This window comes from Bos javanicus, chromosome 17 (assembly GCF_032452875.1).
Source record: "Bos javanicus breed banteng chromosome 17, ARS-OSU_banteng_1.0, whole genome shotgun sequence".
In the NCBI taxonomy this organism is placed as follows: Eukaryota; Metazoa; Chordata; class Mammalia; order Artiodactyla; family Bovidae; genus Bos; species Bos javanicus.
In genome coordinates, this window is record NC_083884.1 from 14667762 (window position 1) to 14686818 (window position 19057).

At 38.8% G+C, this 19057-nt stretch overlaps 1 protein-coding gene across 1 annotated transcript in view; it reads right to left on the minus strand.

Moving 5' to 3' along the window:
- The window catches only part of LOC133229267 (FRAS1-related extracellular matrix protein 3-like), a 63141-nt gene that overhangs the window by 6688 nt on the left and 37396 nt on the right, over positions 1–19057 (minus strand). Inside the window, 2 exon segments of the mRNA XM_061385771.1 lie at positions 12148–12233; positions 15775–15855. Of these exon segments, the coding sequence (XP_061241755.1) occupies positions 12148–12233; positions 15775–15855 (167 nt within the window).

A 19057-nucleotide genomic window follows, 5' to 3' on the forward strand; every position in this document is an offset into this window, starting at 1 on the left:
CAAAAATAAAGTCTGACACTATTTCCACTGTTTCCCCATCTACTTTCCATGAAGTGAAGAGTAAGCTTACTTGTTACTTTTCATGGCTGTGGAGCAGTCTATTTTGTTAACGTACTAACAAGAAAACTATGACTGACATATAGACAGTATCGAGTTGTTGGGCATTTGAACTATTTCGTTATTAGCTTCTGCCATGAATGCACAAAATAAATTACAAAATAATGAATTCCAAATTGCTCTTGTTTTTTTATTAGTGCACATTCTTCAAAATGAAAATGTGAGCCAAAATATATGAGCAAATTTTTAAATTTGGGGATACATTTTTCTGTTTCTGAGTCAGTTTACAGAGCAATTCTGACAATGTGTGTTATTTTCATTATGCCTTATCTGTTTTTTGCCAACAAGTCATTTTGCTACATTAACAATTCTATCAGTATAATGGTTGGGGTTTCCCTGATGGTTCAGATGGTAAAGAATCTGCCTGCAATGTAAGAGACCTGAGTTCGATCCCTGGGTCAGGAGGATCCTCTGGAGAAGGGATGGCAACCCACTCCAGTACTCTTGCCTGGAGAATCCCATGGACAGCGGAGCCTAGCAGGCTACAGTCCTTGGGGTTGCAAAGAGTTGGACATGACTGAGAGATTAACACACACACACTTGTAATGATTATATTGAATGAATATGATTCACAAAATAAAATTTAAAATAACTTTATGTCTCCTGTGTCATTTAAAATTTAATCTATGGAACTGGTCTTCCGTTGTTCCTCTGTCAAAACCTGGGTAGACTCCATTACTGTCTGATCACTATTAAGTAATACCAATCATGCTCCAGTTAGTTATTAAAATATCTATACTATATTACTCAGCAATTCCAGATATATATCTGAAAAAAACAAAAACACTAACTTGAAAAGATACTATGACCCCAGTCTTCAGAACAACATGATTTACAATCACCAAGATGCAGAAGTAGCCTAAGTGCTCATCAATGGATAAAGAAGATGTGATATATATATGTGTATATATATATTCAGTTATATATATATATATATGTTCATATATATGTTATTAGCATATATAAATGCATATATAAAGCATTCTTTATTAACTTATAACACATATGCTATATATCTATACATGTATACATATATAGCATATGTGATAGGTGTAACATGTATCATACATGTTAATATCTCACATATTATTAACATATGTATATAATATGCTATGTATGTATATTAACACATGTATGTGATATAACCTGAAGAAGGAAATGGCAGCCTACTCCAGTGTTCTTGCCTGAAAAATTCCATGGACAGAGGAGCCTGGTGTAGGCTATAATCCATGGGATCACAAAGAGTTGACATATAGCACACATGTGTAAATACATATAGGCATCAATATATGTTCAGAACATATATTCATATATATGTAAATATACACACACACACACACACAATGAACACTATTCAGCCATAAAAAAGAATGGAATTTTGCCATTTGCAGCAACATGAATAGACTTGGAGGGCACTGTGCTAAGTGAAATAAGTCAGACAAAGACAAATATTGTATGATATCAGTTATATATGGAATGTAAAAAATACAGCAAACTAGTGAATATAGCAAAAAAAAGCAGATTCACAGATATAGAGAACACACTAACAAACTAATGGTTATCACTTGGGGGGAAAGGGCAACATAGTGGTGAGGGAGTGGGAGATACTATGGGTGTAAGATAAGCTACAAGGACATATTGTACAGCATGAGGAATAAAGTCAATATTTTATAATAAGTATAAATGGACTGTACAAAAACTAAAAATTTTTGATTTTTAGTTGATTTTGATTACCAATGCAGTAATCAAACTTACCATTCTGATTTTGAATTGATGTTTGTACTCCTTCCACCTCCCTAGCATTAGGAATGAGATGGTCATCTTCCTTCTCCCATCCTACCCAAAGCTTTCACCTTCTTCCTGGATCTTGATATGTGAAACTTCTGATCCCTCCCCTTTGCATTGGAGCAGAGTAAGGGGAAAACAGGTCAGAAAGTTTTGATGACACCAATATCTTCACAGTGGCCCAGCATTCTACTCTCGGCAGAGATTTTTCATTGAAATCTTTCTCTTGTGGGTGCTTTTGCAGGTTATGCAACTTTTGCATCATTCTCACTTCCCATTCTCTTGGCATTTCTAAATCCATCTCTACCTCAATTGGTGGCTTCCATCTTGTTCCATCCAGCCCTGAGTTGTCTGGATGCACTTCTATTTTCTATTAAAACCTGTTCCTTCCTCTAGGAAGCCATCTCTGCTATACCCAACACCACCCCTCCCCCAACCTATCCCATATAAAGCCCACAGGAAAGCCTTTTTCTCATTGCCCCTCCCCCACCATCTTCAGAAATGCTGTCACACCCGCATCACTACCATTCCAGGCTGCACCATCACGCAGCACTAGAGCATCTGCTGTTTAGATTTCTCAAGTGAGAATCAGACTTCTATAATGTTCAGAGGACACAAGCACCCGCTTGGTGCTGGCCAGCCTATAGACTTCATTTTGAATAAATCTCAAGACATTTTGCAAGGTAACTATTCTCATCCTCACATTGCAGACCAGGAAACAGAAAATATGTGAATAAATAAGCAAAGATTTAAACTCTGGCATCAAGATCGATTCTCTTTCCACGTCATGCTGTGTGAAATCTTTATGATATTACTATGCATAATGTCATTTTAAATATTAAGAAAAATGTCATGAAATAAGAAACAAGTTTTGGGAAACCGTGGAGGAATTACGAATGAATGAAAGTCCCATCTTTCAATGACACCCAGTTAAGGAGGGAGAGAAGTGAAGTTGCTCAGTCGTGTCCAACTCTTTGCGACCCCATGAACTGTAGCCTGCCAGGCTCCTCTGTCCATGGGATTTCCCAGGCAAGAATACTGGAATGGGTTGCCATTTCCTTCTCCAGGGAATTTTCCCAACTCAGGGATTGAACCCGGGTCTCCAAAATTGCAGGCAGACTCCTTACTGGCTGAGCCATGAAGGAAGTCCATTAAGGAGGGGATGGAATTCAAATCATAGGACAAGCAACATAGGAGAATTTAGATGCCTTGTTTAAAGCTAGTGGCCTAAAGTCCTTTTTCAGTTTCCAGTGGACATATTCCAGCTAAATAGAGCTAAGGGCACAAACACATTAGCCCTGGGTTAACATAATAAGAAGTCTATACATAATACTGGGTAGAATTTTGTACTAATTTTTGCCTAAGTGCTCTTAGGATTTGCTTGTGTGAAATTTGCAGCATTTGATAAGACAAATGCTTAGAATAAATCAGAAGACTCTTCCTCAGTTACTCTTATGGGTACACTACAATACCCCTTTTGCCACATCATTCCCTGCCTCTCCATGTTCTGCCTTCCAGCATCTCCCCCGTTCTCCATTCATTTTCTGTCCACTGTAGATGCTTTGCTCACACCTATACAAGCAAACACCCAGGCCGGAAGGATAACATTTTCTAATCAGCTTCACTCACACCCCATGGCTCTAGTCCCAAAGTTTAAAAAATTCCAAGTTTGACATTTATAGGGTCATGTTAGCTTTATAGGTAAGATTTCTTTACTATAATCTTATGATGACTTAATTATAAAAATATGAAGAGTCAAGGTCATTTCTTCCCACAAACATTAAATTTAAATATGAAAAATTCATCAATAGAAGTACAGAGAAATTGAGGAAAAGTTCAAGGTTAAAGTAATTCCTATTTTAATTTTTCTCTGGACTCTTGCTCTGGTATAGACAGCAGGGCCATCTGATATCTTATTGTCTCTGACTTGTAAATTGCTTTAGAGACAAGTTTAGTTGCATGTTCTCTCTTGGTTAAACATTTTGTTTTTATTGAAAAGAATAGAACTCTGGGAGTTGGTGACAGACAGGGAGGCCTGGCGTGCTGCGATTCATGGGATCGCAAAGAGTCGGACACGGCTGAGTGACTGAACTGAACTGAACTGAACTGAAAGTTGTATTGATGCTTGGGCCATTCACTTGATTAATTTAACACAATAATATTGTTATAACTACTTTCACAATATATATACCAACAGAAATACATTGTTCTTATTCTTTATTTTTCTATAATCGATTTAGTACAATCAACACTCTCTGAACATGCAAGTAGGTTAAGAATTAGATTTTTTAACATATAAAAAAGTAAATCTAAGTTGCCAAACTCAAATATGTACATAATACTATTTACTTAATTACATTGCAATAATGAAAAGCCATTTGGATGTTTAAATGGAATATCACAAGAATACACAATGTTTTTTCATTGCTTTTCAAGTTTTACTACAAATGAGTGATAAGTGTACAGTCACAAAACCTTAGTCTCCAGGATTCAGAAATTTCTTTTAAGTTATTTAAACCAATTTCCAAAACTTTATTAAAAATAGAAAGTAGGACTGGACAGATTAAAGCATTTAATTGAGAATACAGGGTAACCTTTTTATATATTCAAATACATGTCAAATTTGCATATCTTATTGCATTTACAGAGTTATTCAGAAGTTTCTTTTTGTAAGCAAAGTCACTAAGTCTTTTTCTCAGGATACTCTGCCCACTGACATAATTAAATATTCCAGGGGAACTCAGTTCATGTCTGTGCCCTGAATGACTTAACACTTTAGACTTTCAGACAATTTATCGTAAATGAGTCATTTATACATGTGTACTATCCCAATTCTTTTAATAGGAAAAAACTTTTGTGTTGATTTATGCATCAAAGGATGAATGTGTGTGTCATTTGATATATTTATATCTATTCCATGTCTTTATCTATGTATATGTACATATGTGTATGTATGCAGGTATGTATGTATGAAAGGCATTTCTAAGCACAAGATTTATTACTGTGATCAAAACATCATCTTTAATGTAACACATACCTTGCCTGTTCAGCAATGAAGGAAATAATAGCATTTTGCTCTCCTTTTAATTTATTCAAAATAATGAAAATAGACTCAGAAGTTTAAAATGAGAAGAAAACTTAGATTTTATCTAGATGTTACAAACCTGTTCATTTGAAAGCATAATCATTAAAATGACAAAGAATAGAATGTCAGTCTTAAAGAACTGTGCATGAAGCCAACTAAAGTTTTGAATAAGAATTCTAAGTCATTTAATTATAAAAATTATGTTAACATACAAAACCAAGCATGAAAGAAAACATTTGTCACTGGACTCATTATGATGAAATTTTTATCCTGAAATTGTACAACTTGGGAAGGTATACAAATATTAGGTTTTTGACACGTTCATTTTTCACTTGACCAAAATGTACATGTTTATTGTTTACATGATTGAAGTCTTGTCTTTGAGTTCTTCCAAAACTTGATTTGGTGAGACGACTCTCATGCATTACTAGGCTGAGTCTTATGGAGAAAAAACAAAACAGTGGTATTAAACACAGTTATATTTAAATACAACGGGAAACTAATTCATAAAATAAATTTCAGGATTCTTTATTCTTACAGAGTTGTCCTTGAATACAACTGTTAGGAAATGAAAGGAATTTCTTTTCAGATTAGCTCTATTAGAGTTCTGTGTAGTGAAACAGAATTTCTTAGAAAATGTATTCTAAAAGCCTTAAAACTTAAGGAACAAACATAACTGCTCTTTTCCTAACTTCTGCAGAGATGAAGGGGTGGAATAGAGTGTATGTAAACGATACATATAGTATCATGTATGTATCATGAAAGCAGTAAATGATAAGTGAGTGTTTGAATTTAAGGCAAGCTTCCTAGTTTGTAATCTCTTTCAGAAGTAACTGTTTTTTCTTAGACATAAGCACGGGCAAGGCTGTACAGAAACTCACTGCTAAATTCCTCTCTGATTCTAGCATGTGAAAGAAGGGCTGGCCTCCCCCACCAAGTGTGATGTCCCCCTTTCCTTAGATAGTAGGTTGGATTTATGTTACTTCCAGAAACTGTGTGAAACAGATGGGCTGAACCTTTGCTGTTATGGAAGCAGAGCATTTCCCACAGTCTCCTTCGATTAGGGAATTACAGGAATGGTTCACCCCCAAATTCTGCCGTAGCAAATGGATTGGTAGAAGTCATATGTGGCCATCACTGTGGGCAGCTAACTTAGATTCACTTATTCTCATTTCCCACCAACCATTAATCCTGTGCAAGTTCAAGGAGGTAAAAGCAATTCATTCTTTATACCCCAACATCTCTTGTTCTTGTTGAGATGGCATGACCACTCCCAGCTCTTATTGCCTTTGACTTGTAAGTTACTTTAGAGCAGTATTCTACAAAAATAGGGCTAACCCACTTTTTGGAATCTTGTGTGTTTTCCCACATTTCCTGTGAAGTGGGGTCTAATTTGATAACCCATTTTGTTAGAGCAGGCAGATAGCTAGAAATGAGCAGACAAAGGGAGGCACAGACCAAATGGCAGGAAACCCCACAATTTGTAAACAAAGCAGGTCCTTGGGAAGACAGAAAACAGGAATCCTCTGGACTGATAAGAACCCAGACATTCAGGGTAACAAGTGTCCTGGAGCCAGACAAAGAAAGGTAGCAAAAGGCGGAATCTCCAGTGTCCAAATGTAACCTTTTGCTCATTATGTTCTTGTTGCAATAAAATCAGCTGTGCAGATAAGAAGTTTCCATCATGTACTGATGCTGTGACACTTCTGATCAAGACTGAATAAGGACAAAGATCCCTCCTTTTCTTAGAAAGGTGGAGCTGGGGTAAAAATCAGGAAGTATCACTCTAAACCTCTCCCCTCCCAAATGAACATTCTGCCCACTCATTTTTACACTCCAAATAACCAGTTGGTTAAAGGAATCCAGGGCAGCTACCCAACCTGAGTATCCTCATGCTCCCACTGAGAAGATCCTATCATTTAATAAACTCTTTATTTTCTTGACTTACGTGTCTCATCTCCTATTTCTTTCTGCCAAGAATTTACTCTCTGGTAACAATTTCACTAACTTACTAGGACACATTAATAACTTCATTTGCACAAATATGGAGAAATGAATTGAACCTAAAATCTGATTCATCTCACTTTCCACTGCCTTTATGTATATTTGAGACATAAATGAAGAACAGAGGCATTAATCTTGCTAATGTGGAAATCCAAAATCACTGCAGATGGTGACTGCAGCCATGAAATTAAAAGACGCTTACTCCTTGGAAGAAAAGGTATGACCAACTTAGCATATTAAAAAGCAGAGACATTACTTTGTCAACAAAGGTCTGTCTAGTCAAGGCTATGGTTTTTCCAGTAGCCATGTATGGATGTGAGAGTTGGACTATAAAGAAAGCTGAGTACCTAAGAATTGATGCTTTTGAGCCGTGGTATCGGAGAAGACTCTTGAGAGTCCCTTGGACTGCAAGGAGTCCCAACCAGTCCATCCTAAAGCAGATCAGTCCTGAATATTCATTGGAAGGTCTGATGCTGAAGCTGAAACTCCAATACTTTGGCTACCTGATGAGAAGAGCTGACTCACTGGAAAAGACCCTGATGCTGGGAAAGATGGAGGGCAGGAGGAGAAGGGGACGACAGAGGATGAGATGGTTGGATGGAATCACCGACTCAAAGGACATGCTGCTGCTGCTGCTACTGCTGCTAAGTCACTTCAGTCGGGTCCAACTCTGTGTGACTCCATAGTCGTCAGCCCACCAGGCTCTCCTGCCCCTGGGATTCTCCAGGCAAGAACACTGGAGAGGGTTGCCATTTCCTTCTCCAATGCATGAAAGTGAAAATGTGAAAGTGAAGTCGCTCAGTTGTGTCCGACTCCTAGCAACCCTATGGACTGCAGCCCACCAGGCTCCTCCATCCATGGGATTTTCCAAGCAAGAGTGATGGGGTGGGGTGCCATTGCCTTCTCCACAAAGGACATGAGTTTGGGTAAACTCCAGGAGTTGATGATGGACAGGGAGGCTTGGTGTGCTGCAGTCCATGGGGTCACAAAGAGTCGGACACGACTGAGTGACTGAACTGAACTGACTGAACTGAATGTGTAAATGCACACAGTTCCTTGACTACACCATTATTTTGTTTAAGCTGGACTTTTGTCTAGAACTGACTCTTCTCTAGAAACATCTATCCGTCCTTAAGGCTGACCTCAGGTGATTTCATCTGCAGAAGCCTTTGCTATTAATGCCCGCCCCCATCTTTTTAGATACTAATGCCTCTGCTACCTGAAAACCTGTTCCCTTGAATGACCAGAGTCTGTTTCCCCTAATAGATGCTCAACTTCTAGAGGACAGAGACTCCTATTGGTATATCTAATAAGCGTGTAGGTGTTGTACTTAAACTTACAAAGATATTTTAATGAACTTTGATGGATTAAATTGTCCCAAATTTTGTGGGCTATTGCACAGAAAGGTTCAAGATTATATGGGGAAAAAAGGCAGACAAAACATTAAACACTAAATTTGTCACCAAAATAAATCAGTAGTTAAAAGCATATAGAAATTTAGGTAACAAAACATTAGGTCTTGCCTAGTAATTGCTCCATTTTAAAAACAGCTTCAAAACATTTTTTTTTTTTGGAAACAGTGCAGAATGTAGGTACAAGAAATAACACATATTTGTCCTAGCTGCAAATCTTATAATGAAGTAACCCTAGTTAAAACAAGTGAATCTGGTTCAGTACTCAAAATGTATGTTGTTTAAGGTATCTGCACATTGGGGTTTTATTAATCCTGCTAGCTGAGAATGACATGTCCGCCATTCACCCTACTGTGCATGAACCTTCTAGGACTAAACAATTATATACTAATCATCTTCAAGCTTTAAGAACCTACAAGATAGTGTGATGAACCTAGTTCTGCATATAGGTTACATGGCTGGGTTGGAGAGTTTAAAATTCTCTGTTTTTTTATGACCCCAGAGTCTAAAAAACCTAGCAAGTCCTTTAAAGATAAGTGCTAGGTCTAGGGTTAAATATTGGAATCTGGGAATTTACAGCCCCTAAGATCTGTCATGATTTTTGATAATTATGGGAAAAACTTCAATTTTGTAGAAAGCAGGATCAGTTCCCTTTTGCTTGAGCATTTAAAGCCCATTCTACAGTGACTTGTGTTTGGTGATTATCTCCACAAACACATGTCATTTGGGTTCACACCTCAGGCAAAATTTAATAGTAATAGAACTATATACTCAATTAGCGATATTATATAACAGGTCATAATTAATAAAATTAGTTAGGTATTAAAACACATAGCAGAGGCAGCAACTACTACTCAGCTCTTATGAATTTGCTCTCATGTTGATAATGGATACTTCAGTCTTGTTAGAGTTTACATTTTTTTTTTCTGCAAGAAAGTACTAATATCTGGGTGTTTGTAAATGTAAAAATTTCACACTTTTTAAGGTTGTCTCTTTTTGGAAAACACTACTTAAGTCAATAGTGTTCTGGGTGAATAAGATCCACCTGCTGTTTTCACCATGTTTATGTATCCCCTTTCCCCCTGAGAGTGGAAATGATGAAGGAGCCAAGTGACTGGCAGAGATCATTGGGTGTGGAACCTGCAAAATTTTTAACAGCTACTAGGCATTGGAAAAAGCAATGGCACCCCACTCTAGTACTCTTGCCTGGAAAATACCACGGACGGAGGAGCCTGGTGGGCTACAGTCCATGGGGCCGCTAAGAGTCGGACACAGCTGAGCGACTTCACTTTCACTTTTCACTTTCATGCATTGGAGAAGGAAATGGCAACCCACTCCAGTGTTCTTGCCTGGAGAATCCCAGGGAAGGGGAGCCTGGTAGGCTGCCGTCTCTGGGGTCGCACAGAGTCGGACACAACTGAAGTGACTTAGCAGCAGTAGCAGCAGGCGTTGGGTACTTACTCTGTCCAAGAACTGTTCTAGGCACTCTACTACTTGTGGCAGTTTATTCACTCCTCATGAAACTCTGTGAGGTGAACACCAACATTATGCCCATGTTGAATTATCAGCCCACTCACTATTATTATCTCTATAAGAATAGCTGGTTTAGGGTTCAGATCAGATCAGATCAGTTGCTCAGTTGTGTCTGACTCTTTGCGACCCCATGAATCGCAGCACGCCAGGCCTCCCTGTCCATCACCAACTCCCAGAGTTCACTCAGACTCACGTCCATTGAGTCAGTGATGCCATCCAGGCATCTCATCTTCTGTCGTCCCCTTCTCCTCTTTCCCCCAATCCCTCCCAGCATCAGAGTCTTTTCCAATGAGTCAACTCTTCACATGAGGTGGCCAAAGTACTGGAGTTTCAGCTTTAGCATCATTCCTTCCAAAGAAAACCCAGGGCTGATCTCCTTCAGAATGGACTGGTTGGATCTCCTTGTGCTAAGTGGTGGAGTATGGATTCAAACCACGGTCTTTGTCCAGATTTGGGGCTATTGAACTAGCCCCCTACAGGTTTTCCTATACTCAACTTTGTAGCTTGGAAAATAAAAAGTACAGGAAAGAACTTGTTTTTTGCTTTATGTCAGCATTTTTTTTACTTTTTTTTTTAAAAGATACTTTGCACCTAAGAGAGAATTTCATTATATTGAAGAGTATAAAAGTAAGTTATTAACTTATTTTCCTTCCAAAATGGCAAAAGGCAATAAAAATATTAGCACCAACCTTTTCCATTTGTTTAGAAGTTTCAGAAACATGTTTTAATACCTCATTTCTCTATGAATAAAAGGGAGAAGAATGTTAGTGCCACAATTTTATACACTTAGACACAGTAAGAAAAATACCTCAGATTAAAAGCACATTTTTTTGGCTAAATTTTGTTTTCTTTCAATTAAAATTCACTTTGTAGAGTTCTTTTGTGGAAAAAGCAGTTATTTCATAGATACTTACAAACTTTGGTTTAAACTTGTATTTCTAAATAGTATTTGTTATTTCCATAGGTGAACTATTACCCCAAACATTGACTGTGTCATAGTTCCCTGCTGTAATGAAAAGCTGAATTGAAATTCTTTTTAAAAAAGCAATAGTTCTTTTAGTCGTAATAACCATGACCCAATTCTACTATATTCATATGGAAGATGTTCTCTGAATTTTGCCAACCAAGTATGTCATTGTCTTTTTCAGATTTAGATCATCAGCCAAGAGACAAGACAACTAAATTTGTCATCTGTGCCCAAAGACCAGGGGATGACTTTGTCCCCAACATTTAAACTGCAAACAAGGAGTCATCTTCCACTCAAGTCCTTACAAAATCTCTCATATTAGAGCAGACACTCTCAATTACTTTACTTTTAATAAGAAAATATTATTTAGAGAAGATAAATTTACATGGAGTAATGCTAATCAATCATAGAGTTGAATGATTATCAGAGTCACCTAACAAAAATAGTTAAAAAAGAAAAGGGCAAGGGAGCTCTATGTAGATTTACTATCAATCTTGTTGTTATAGCCTTGACATTGCAGTTTTGTGAGCTCTCAAAAACAAGCATTTTATAAAGAATATATACGTATATAGAATGGCTGTGGTATGGAGATCACAAAGAAAGACAAAAATAGAGGGTGAATGAGAACTCAATTGCACCACTCTTTTGTGACTAGGTACTTAATGACCTAGGATTATAATTCCAAATTACTAGCATTATAATCACACACACAAATGTTGTGTCTGAACTACCTTAAACAGGAGGTTATAGCAAAGGTGATGTGCTTTGGAATGCTGTCATACAGACTCAAAAGTATCTTTAGTGATGAAAAACATTATTCATGGCTGAAAATTCATAGGTGGAATTTGAAAAATCTGTCCCAGGAAATAGAATAAAAAAGCAAATGTTTTCAGCATTAGTAAATATATCACGTTATTTTAAAGATTTTTCATATGCAAATTAAACTAGAGACTATAATTAGACATTTGACTATTTCATACACATCCATCAAAATATATTAAACCAAGTTAGAAGCCTTGGAGGATGTTTCATTGGAAAACAGGTAGATTGGTATTTGGGGATTCTTCATAGGCAAATGCCAAATAAAAAATTCTGCTAGAGTAACTCAGTGACTTCTCTGTGTCCAGTTGAAAAAGATGGAGTTTCATGCAGTTTGTTTTCCTTTTGAGTTTAGTTGAAGCCGTAGAGTTAAACCCTCCTGGAGCTATTTATACCAGAACTTAAAATTAAAACTGAGTCCTCACCAATTGCAGTATGAAAAAAAGGCTGACACTTCCGATGATAATTCCAATGATACCAGCAATCAGCACAAGAATAGCGATTACCATTACTATAGGAGAAAAACAGAGGAGCAAATTATAAAAGTGTAAAGTAAATGACCACACAGCATATGTAAAATAAAGCAGGTAAAATCAGGGTAATATTGCTTTGTCTTTTTATAGGGGAAAGTGATAGTCCGCAAACAGTGTTGGGAAGGTAGCTCCAAAGTGGTAGCACAGAGTCTAAAACGAATCTGGACTAAGACAGGAAGGATCTGTATTTATTCCAGATGTACCCACGGTTGGCTAGAAAGCTGAAGATATATAACTTAAAAATGATGATCAGATTATATACTGCTGTTTCTAAAATGTTTAAGGAAATTGGAAATGCCTATTTTGGTTCTGAAAAGAGCATATTTTATTTGTTTTTACAATTTGTGTCATTGAAATAAGTAACACTCTTGTTTTTAAAATTAGCTAGAGGTTACCAGTGGGGAGAGGGAAGAGGGAAAGGCAATATGGGGATAGGAGAATAAGAGGTACAAGCTGTCATGTGTAAAATGAGCTGCAAGGATATATTATTCTACAGGGCTTCCCTGCTGCCTCAGACAGTAAAGAATCTGCCTATAGTGCAGGAGACCTGGGTTTGATCTCTGAGTTGGGAAGACCCTCTGTAGAAGGGAATGGTAACCCACTGCAGTATTCTGGCCTGGAGAATCCCATGGACAGAGGACCCTGGTGGGCTACAGTCCATGGTGTCATAGAGAGTCGGACACGACTGTACAACTAAGCACAGCACGTATATTGTAGAGCACACAGGGAATGCAGCCGTATTTTATAACAACTATACATGGAGTGTCACTTCTAAAAGTGTGAATCATTATATTCTACACCTAGAACAAATAATAATGTACAGTAACTATACTTGGATTAAATTTTTTTAAGCAAAATCAGAAAGAAAATAAACTTAAAAAAATAAAATTGATGCTTCTGTTCCAAGGCATTTAAAACTCTCAAAACAAAATGTTAAATGGAATGATCATCATTCTTTGTCAAATATTAACAAACCTGGCTGTGTCAAATCAGGTTGAACTACTATCATTTGTCCTAAAAAGACAATATTGAAAATAAGGTCAGAAAACATATGTCATATTTAAAAAATACCCCTTTGGAATTAGACTGTCTAGTGGATTTTTGTTATTCCTTAACTGTGTTTAAAGAACTACATAGTTTATCTTTCAACAGTGAGTAAGTAAAATATATGAGGTGATGTGTCAGTCTTAACATTAATAATCCCAATATCTACTTTCAGCTACCCAACAAGTTTCCATTCATCAGGAATTAGTAAACTCCCTCATGCACTAAAGGGAAGGATATGAGAAACTATTTGAAGAACCATCTATGGACTTCCACAAGAAGCAGTGCATTTTTAAAAAATGTAAAAATAGTGATTAGAAAGAGATATATTGAGCTGTAATCCCACATGAACATCAGTCCAATCCTCAAAAAGAGCTGGACATGACCGAACATCCATTCAGTTAGAAGTGGACACGGAACAACAGACTGGTTCCAAATCGGAAAAGGAGTATGTCAAGGCTATATTCTGTCATCCTGCTTATTTAACTTATATGCAGAGTACATCATGAGAAACGCTGGACTGGATGAAGCACAAGCTTAAGTCAAGATTGCCAGGATAGATATCAATAACCTCAGATATGCATATGACACCATCCTTATGGCAGAAAATGGAGAAGAACTCAAGAGCCTCTTGATTAAAGTGAAAGAGGAGAGTGACAAAGTTGGCTTAAAACTCAACACTCAGAAAATGAAGATCATGGCATCTGTTCCCATCACTTCATGGCAAATAGATGGGGAAATAGTGGAAACAATGGCAGACATTATTTTTGGGGCTCCAAAATCACTACAGATGGTGACTGCAGCTATGAAATTAAAAGACATTTATTCTTTGGAAGAAAAGTTATGATCAACCTAGACAGCATATTAAAAAGCAGAGACATTACTTTGTCACCAAAGATCCGTCTAGTCAAGGTTATGGTTTTTTAGTAGTTATGTATGGATGTGAAAGTTGGACTATAAAGAAAGCTGAGTGCCAGAGAATTGATGCTTTTGAACTGATGAATTGATGGTGTTGGAGAAGACTCTTGAGAGTCCCCTGGACAGCAAGGAGATCCAACCAGTCCATTCTAAAGGAGATCAGTCCTGAATATTCATTGGAAGGACTGATGCTGAAGGTGAAACTCCAGTATTTTGGCCACCTGATGCAAAGAGCTGACTCATTTGAAAGATCCTGATGCTGCGAAAGATTGAGGGTTGGAGGAGAAGGGGATGACAGAGGATGAGATGGCTGGATGGCATCACTGACTCAATGGACATGAGTGAGTAAACTCCAGGAGACAGTGATGGACAGGGAGGCCTTGCGTGTAGCGACATGTGGTTTCACAAAGAGTCGGACATGACTGAGCAACTGAACTGAACTGAGCTGAATGCTTTGCTAGAGTTAATACCCCCTTACCAGTCCACAAGAGTATTTCTTTTTCTGCTGTCTCCCAATGCCATTTTATGTCATTTCTTAAATTTACTACTAATAACATACTGCACTACATTCCATGACCTCATCAAAGACGTGATTACAGTGGGTCATTCTTTAGCCGCTCACTGTTTACAGGATTCATGGCATGTGTGCTGTGTGTGTCTGCAGTGGACCCATGAATGTTTCTGGTTTGACACTATCATGTGGGCTTCACACTGAAATCACTTTGAAAAGTGGATTATTTAACTGGATCCAAAAGTCCAGTAATGGGTTCTAAGCACTTAGCCTAATTTTCTTCTCTTGGTCTCCATCCTTCTGAAAACCCATTGCTTCCCTTTTTCTGTGTTTCCACTAGCTAATGATCCAAGAGCTATGCTGTCTTCCTTGAGACTTTACTTTAAATCCAGAGGACCCTGCTGAAACCCCACCTACAAAAGACCTTCTTCTTTTCTACTTTCAACCCGCTCTTCAAAGTCTTCTTCTTCTCCATAGAAGAATAATCAGAGAGACAGTGAATGCCACCTGATCATCCTTATCTCAGGACCCAGATGGCTTATACTTTACTGGGCACGTATGATGTCTTGGGCTCTCAGTCAAGCAATTTTACACACATTTTCTTATTTAATTCTTAGAGAAACACTGTGAGATAGGTATAATGAGCCCCATTTTAAAATTAAGAGATGGAGACCCGTTGGAGAACTCAGGGCTCAATCTACTCAGGTCAGCACCTGGGACAGGGCCAAGCTCAGGGCTGAGTCCAGCCAGGTTTGACCGTAAGCCCCTCTCACCACTGCACTACTGGATCCCTTATACCTGGCCTACCATTTCATGCTCACATTCATCATTTATGTGTTTTCTAGAATGTTTTAATGTTTTTAATCTACAGTATTATTCTTGTCCAACATTCCAGAAGCGAGAATTCCTCTAGAGGAGAGAGACTTTGACTATTTTGCTTTCATTTCTCGGTCTTTGTCAGTTTCCCTGCAGTAGTCAGTCCCATTAAGTCGAGCTGCATCATAACAGTGACTCCAGAGAAAAACTGTTTTAAAACATCAAGAAACCCCTTGTTGCTGTTTCAACAATTATATGCTCAGGAGCGAGTGGCGCTGTACTAGGAATGGCACTGGTCGAAGAAGGCACAGCTGTATGAAAGAGAAGTTGAGAAAGGGATTAAGGTTGAGGGAATGAGTGGACCACAGAGCACATCACACAAGACAAATTCATCCCACATCTCTCCCAGTGGCAGCTCCAGAATTTTCATGTGGCAGGGCCTTACAGGTGAAGAAGGCGAGCCTTGATTTCCCCATCTGTAAAATGATAATACTTCAAAATGTCATTGAGAGGACTAAGTTAGTTTAATATATAATTTGTGTGCCTTCACACACACACATCAGTTAGTATAGTGTGTAGTTAGTCGCTCGGTCATGTCCGATTCTTTGTGACTCGTGGACTGTAGCCCCCAGGCTCTTCTGTCCATGGGATTTTCCAGGCAAGAATACTGGAGTGAGATGCCATTTCCTTCTCCAGGGAATCTTCTCAACACAGCGTCTGAATTTGCATCTCCTATGTTGCAGGTGGATTCTTGAGCACTGAGCCACCTGGGAAGCTCCACCTGACTCATTCAGATCAGATCAGATCAGTCACTCAGTCGTGTCCGACTCTTTGCAACCCCATGAATCGCAGCACGCCAGGCCTCCCTGTCCATCACCAACTCCCAGAGTTCACTCAGACTCATGTCCATCGAGTCAGTGATGCCATCCATGTATATAAAAAATTATTACACAAATTAGGTATCAATTCAGTTTAGTTCAGTCGCTCAGTCATGTCCGACTCTTTGCAACCCCATGAATCGCAGCACGCCAGGCCTCCCTGTCCATCACCATCTCCTGGACTTCACTCAGACTCACAGGCATCGAGTTGGTGATGCCATCCAGCCATCTCATCCTCTGTCATCCCCTTCTCCTCCTGACCCCAATCCCTCCCAGCATCAGAGTCTTTTCCAATGAGTCAACTCTTCACATGAGGTGGCCAAAGTATTGGAGTTTCAGCTTTAGCATCATTCCTTCCAAAGAACACCCAGGACCAATCTCCTTTAGAATGGACTGGTTGGATCTCCTTGCAGTCCAAGGGACTCTCAAGAGTCTTCTCCAACACAACAGTTCAAAAGCATCAATTCTTCAGCACTCAGCTTTCTTCACAGTCCAACTCTCAACCATACCCTTGACTAGAGAGACCTTTGTTGGCAAAGTAATGTCTCTGCTTTTGAATATGCCATCTAGGTTGGTCATAACTTTCCTTCCAAGGAGTGAGCATCTTTTAATTTCGTGGCTGCAATCACCATCTGCAGTGATTTTGGAGCCCAAAAAAATAAAGTCTGACACTGTTTCCATTTTTCCCCATCTATTTCCCATGAAGTGATGGGACCAAATGCCATGATCTTCGTTTTCTGAATGTTGAGCTTTAAGCCAACTTTTTCACTCTCCTGTTTCAATTAGGTATATGGTGTGACAAATAACTAGTATCTCTAAGTTATCCTTCATCATTTTGATGCAAAGGTGTAAAGTATAATGTAAGAACAAGTGCTTTTCTCAATTGAAATATAGTTGATTTACTATAATTCAAAAAGAATTCAGTTATACACACACACACATACACACAGACATATATGTATATTTTCAGGTTCTTTCCCATTAAATTATTACTAAATATTGCATATAGTCTCCTGTGCTATACAACAGGTCCTTGTTGTTTATGTATTTTACACATAGTAGTGTGCATCTGTTAAGACCAAGTGTTTTTAAACAATAACTAGATCATAGGAATGTTGAGGTTCAGCAACTATTGAGTTTAAAATCATGGAAAGAAAGATTTTCATTAGGAATCAATGAAAGCATGTAAAAACAAAATAGAATAGCTAATGAACAAAAATGATCTTTCTTTCTTAGTTAATGTTACATCTTACTTTATACCTTTCAGTTCAGTGCAATTCACTCACATTTAGGGCACACATTTATAACCCCTGTGGATACCAGTGAGCTTTTCTGAAACAAGCTTCCCTGGGCTCCTAGATCCCAGGCCTGGCACATTTTGAATCTCTTCCACACTAGAACAGGGCTCCGTACATGGCGGGTATTCAGTGAAATACTAGCTGTTGTAAATGTTTGGCCAATTTCTTTTCTTTTTAAAAAAGATCTTCTCATTTTCTTGAGATATAATTCACATACAGCAACGAATTGTTTGACTAGGTTCTTATGGAGAGACAGGGAGGTGAGTGTCTGGATAGCGCCTAAAATAAATGTACTGATGAATGAAACAAGCCACATGCAAAGGGGCACACACGGAATGAGTGTAAGAATAGTGGAAACCTGCCTCCACAGCAGACTGACACAATATTTTGGATGTTTCAATAACAAGCACACAATTTTACAACTACGAGAAAAAAAAAATCCCAAAGTGAAAAACAAAAAAATAAAACCACACCAAATTTAAAGTTTTTAAGAAGTGCATGCATGCTAAGTCACTTCAGTTGTGTCCGACTGTTTGCAACCCTATGGACTGTAGCCCACCAAGCTTCTCTGTCCATGGGATTCTTCAGGCAAGAATACTGGAATGGCTTGCCATTTCCTCCTCCAGGGGATCTTCCTGACCCAGGAATCGAACCTGCATCTCTGGTCTCTTGCATTGGCAGGCGAGTTCTTTGCCACTAGTGCCAACTGGGTAGCTAAAAGTTTACCTGAAGCCATCTAGAATTTTCACTGAGTGCAAAGATTGCACTACCCCAGGCTTTCTGCCTGTCTGAGTCCAGAGTTTCAGTGGTTAGTTAGGGAGGTGTGCTCGGTCTATGGGATGGTGCCCCCTCCTCTTTATGAACACCTACAAGACCCTGCCTGCCCCAGCCCCTGCCTGCCTCCCCATCAGTGCTTGCAACTTCGTTCTCCTTTGGGGTCCAGGCATCTGGACAGCTCTTGGTTCCTCAAATGCAGCACACTCTTCTCCAAGCCCACACCTTTGTACCTCGTCTTCTCTTTGCCTGATATATCCTCCCGTCGTCCCCTTCTTGGCTGGCTATCCACTTTTCAGGTCCCAGGTCAAGGACATTTTTATTGGGAGGTCTTCTCTGACCTCCCCTACTTTCTGCTACTGCTGCTAAGTTGCTGCAGTCGTGTCCGACTCTGTGCGACCCCATAGATGGCAGCCCACCAGGTTGCCCCGTCCCTGGGATTCTCCAGGCAAGAACACTGGAGTGGGTTGCCTTTCCTTTTCCAGTGCATGAAAGTGAAAAGTGAAAGTGAAGTTGCTCAGTCATGTCTGACTCTTAGCGACCCCATGGACTGCAGCCTACCA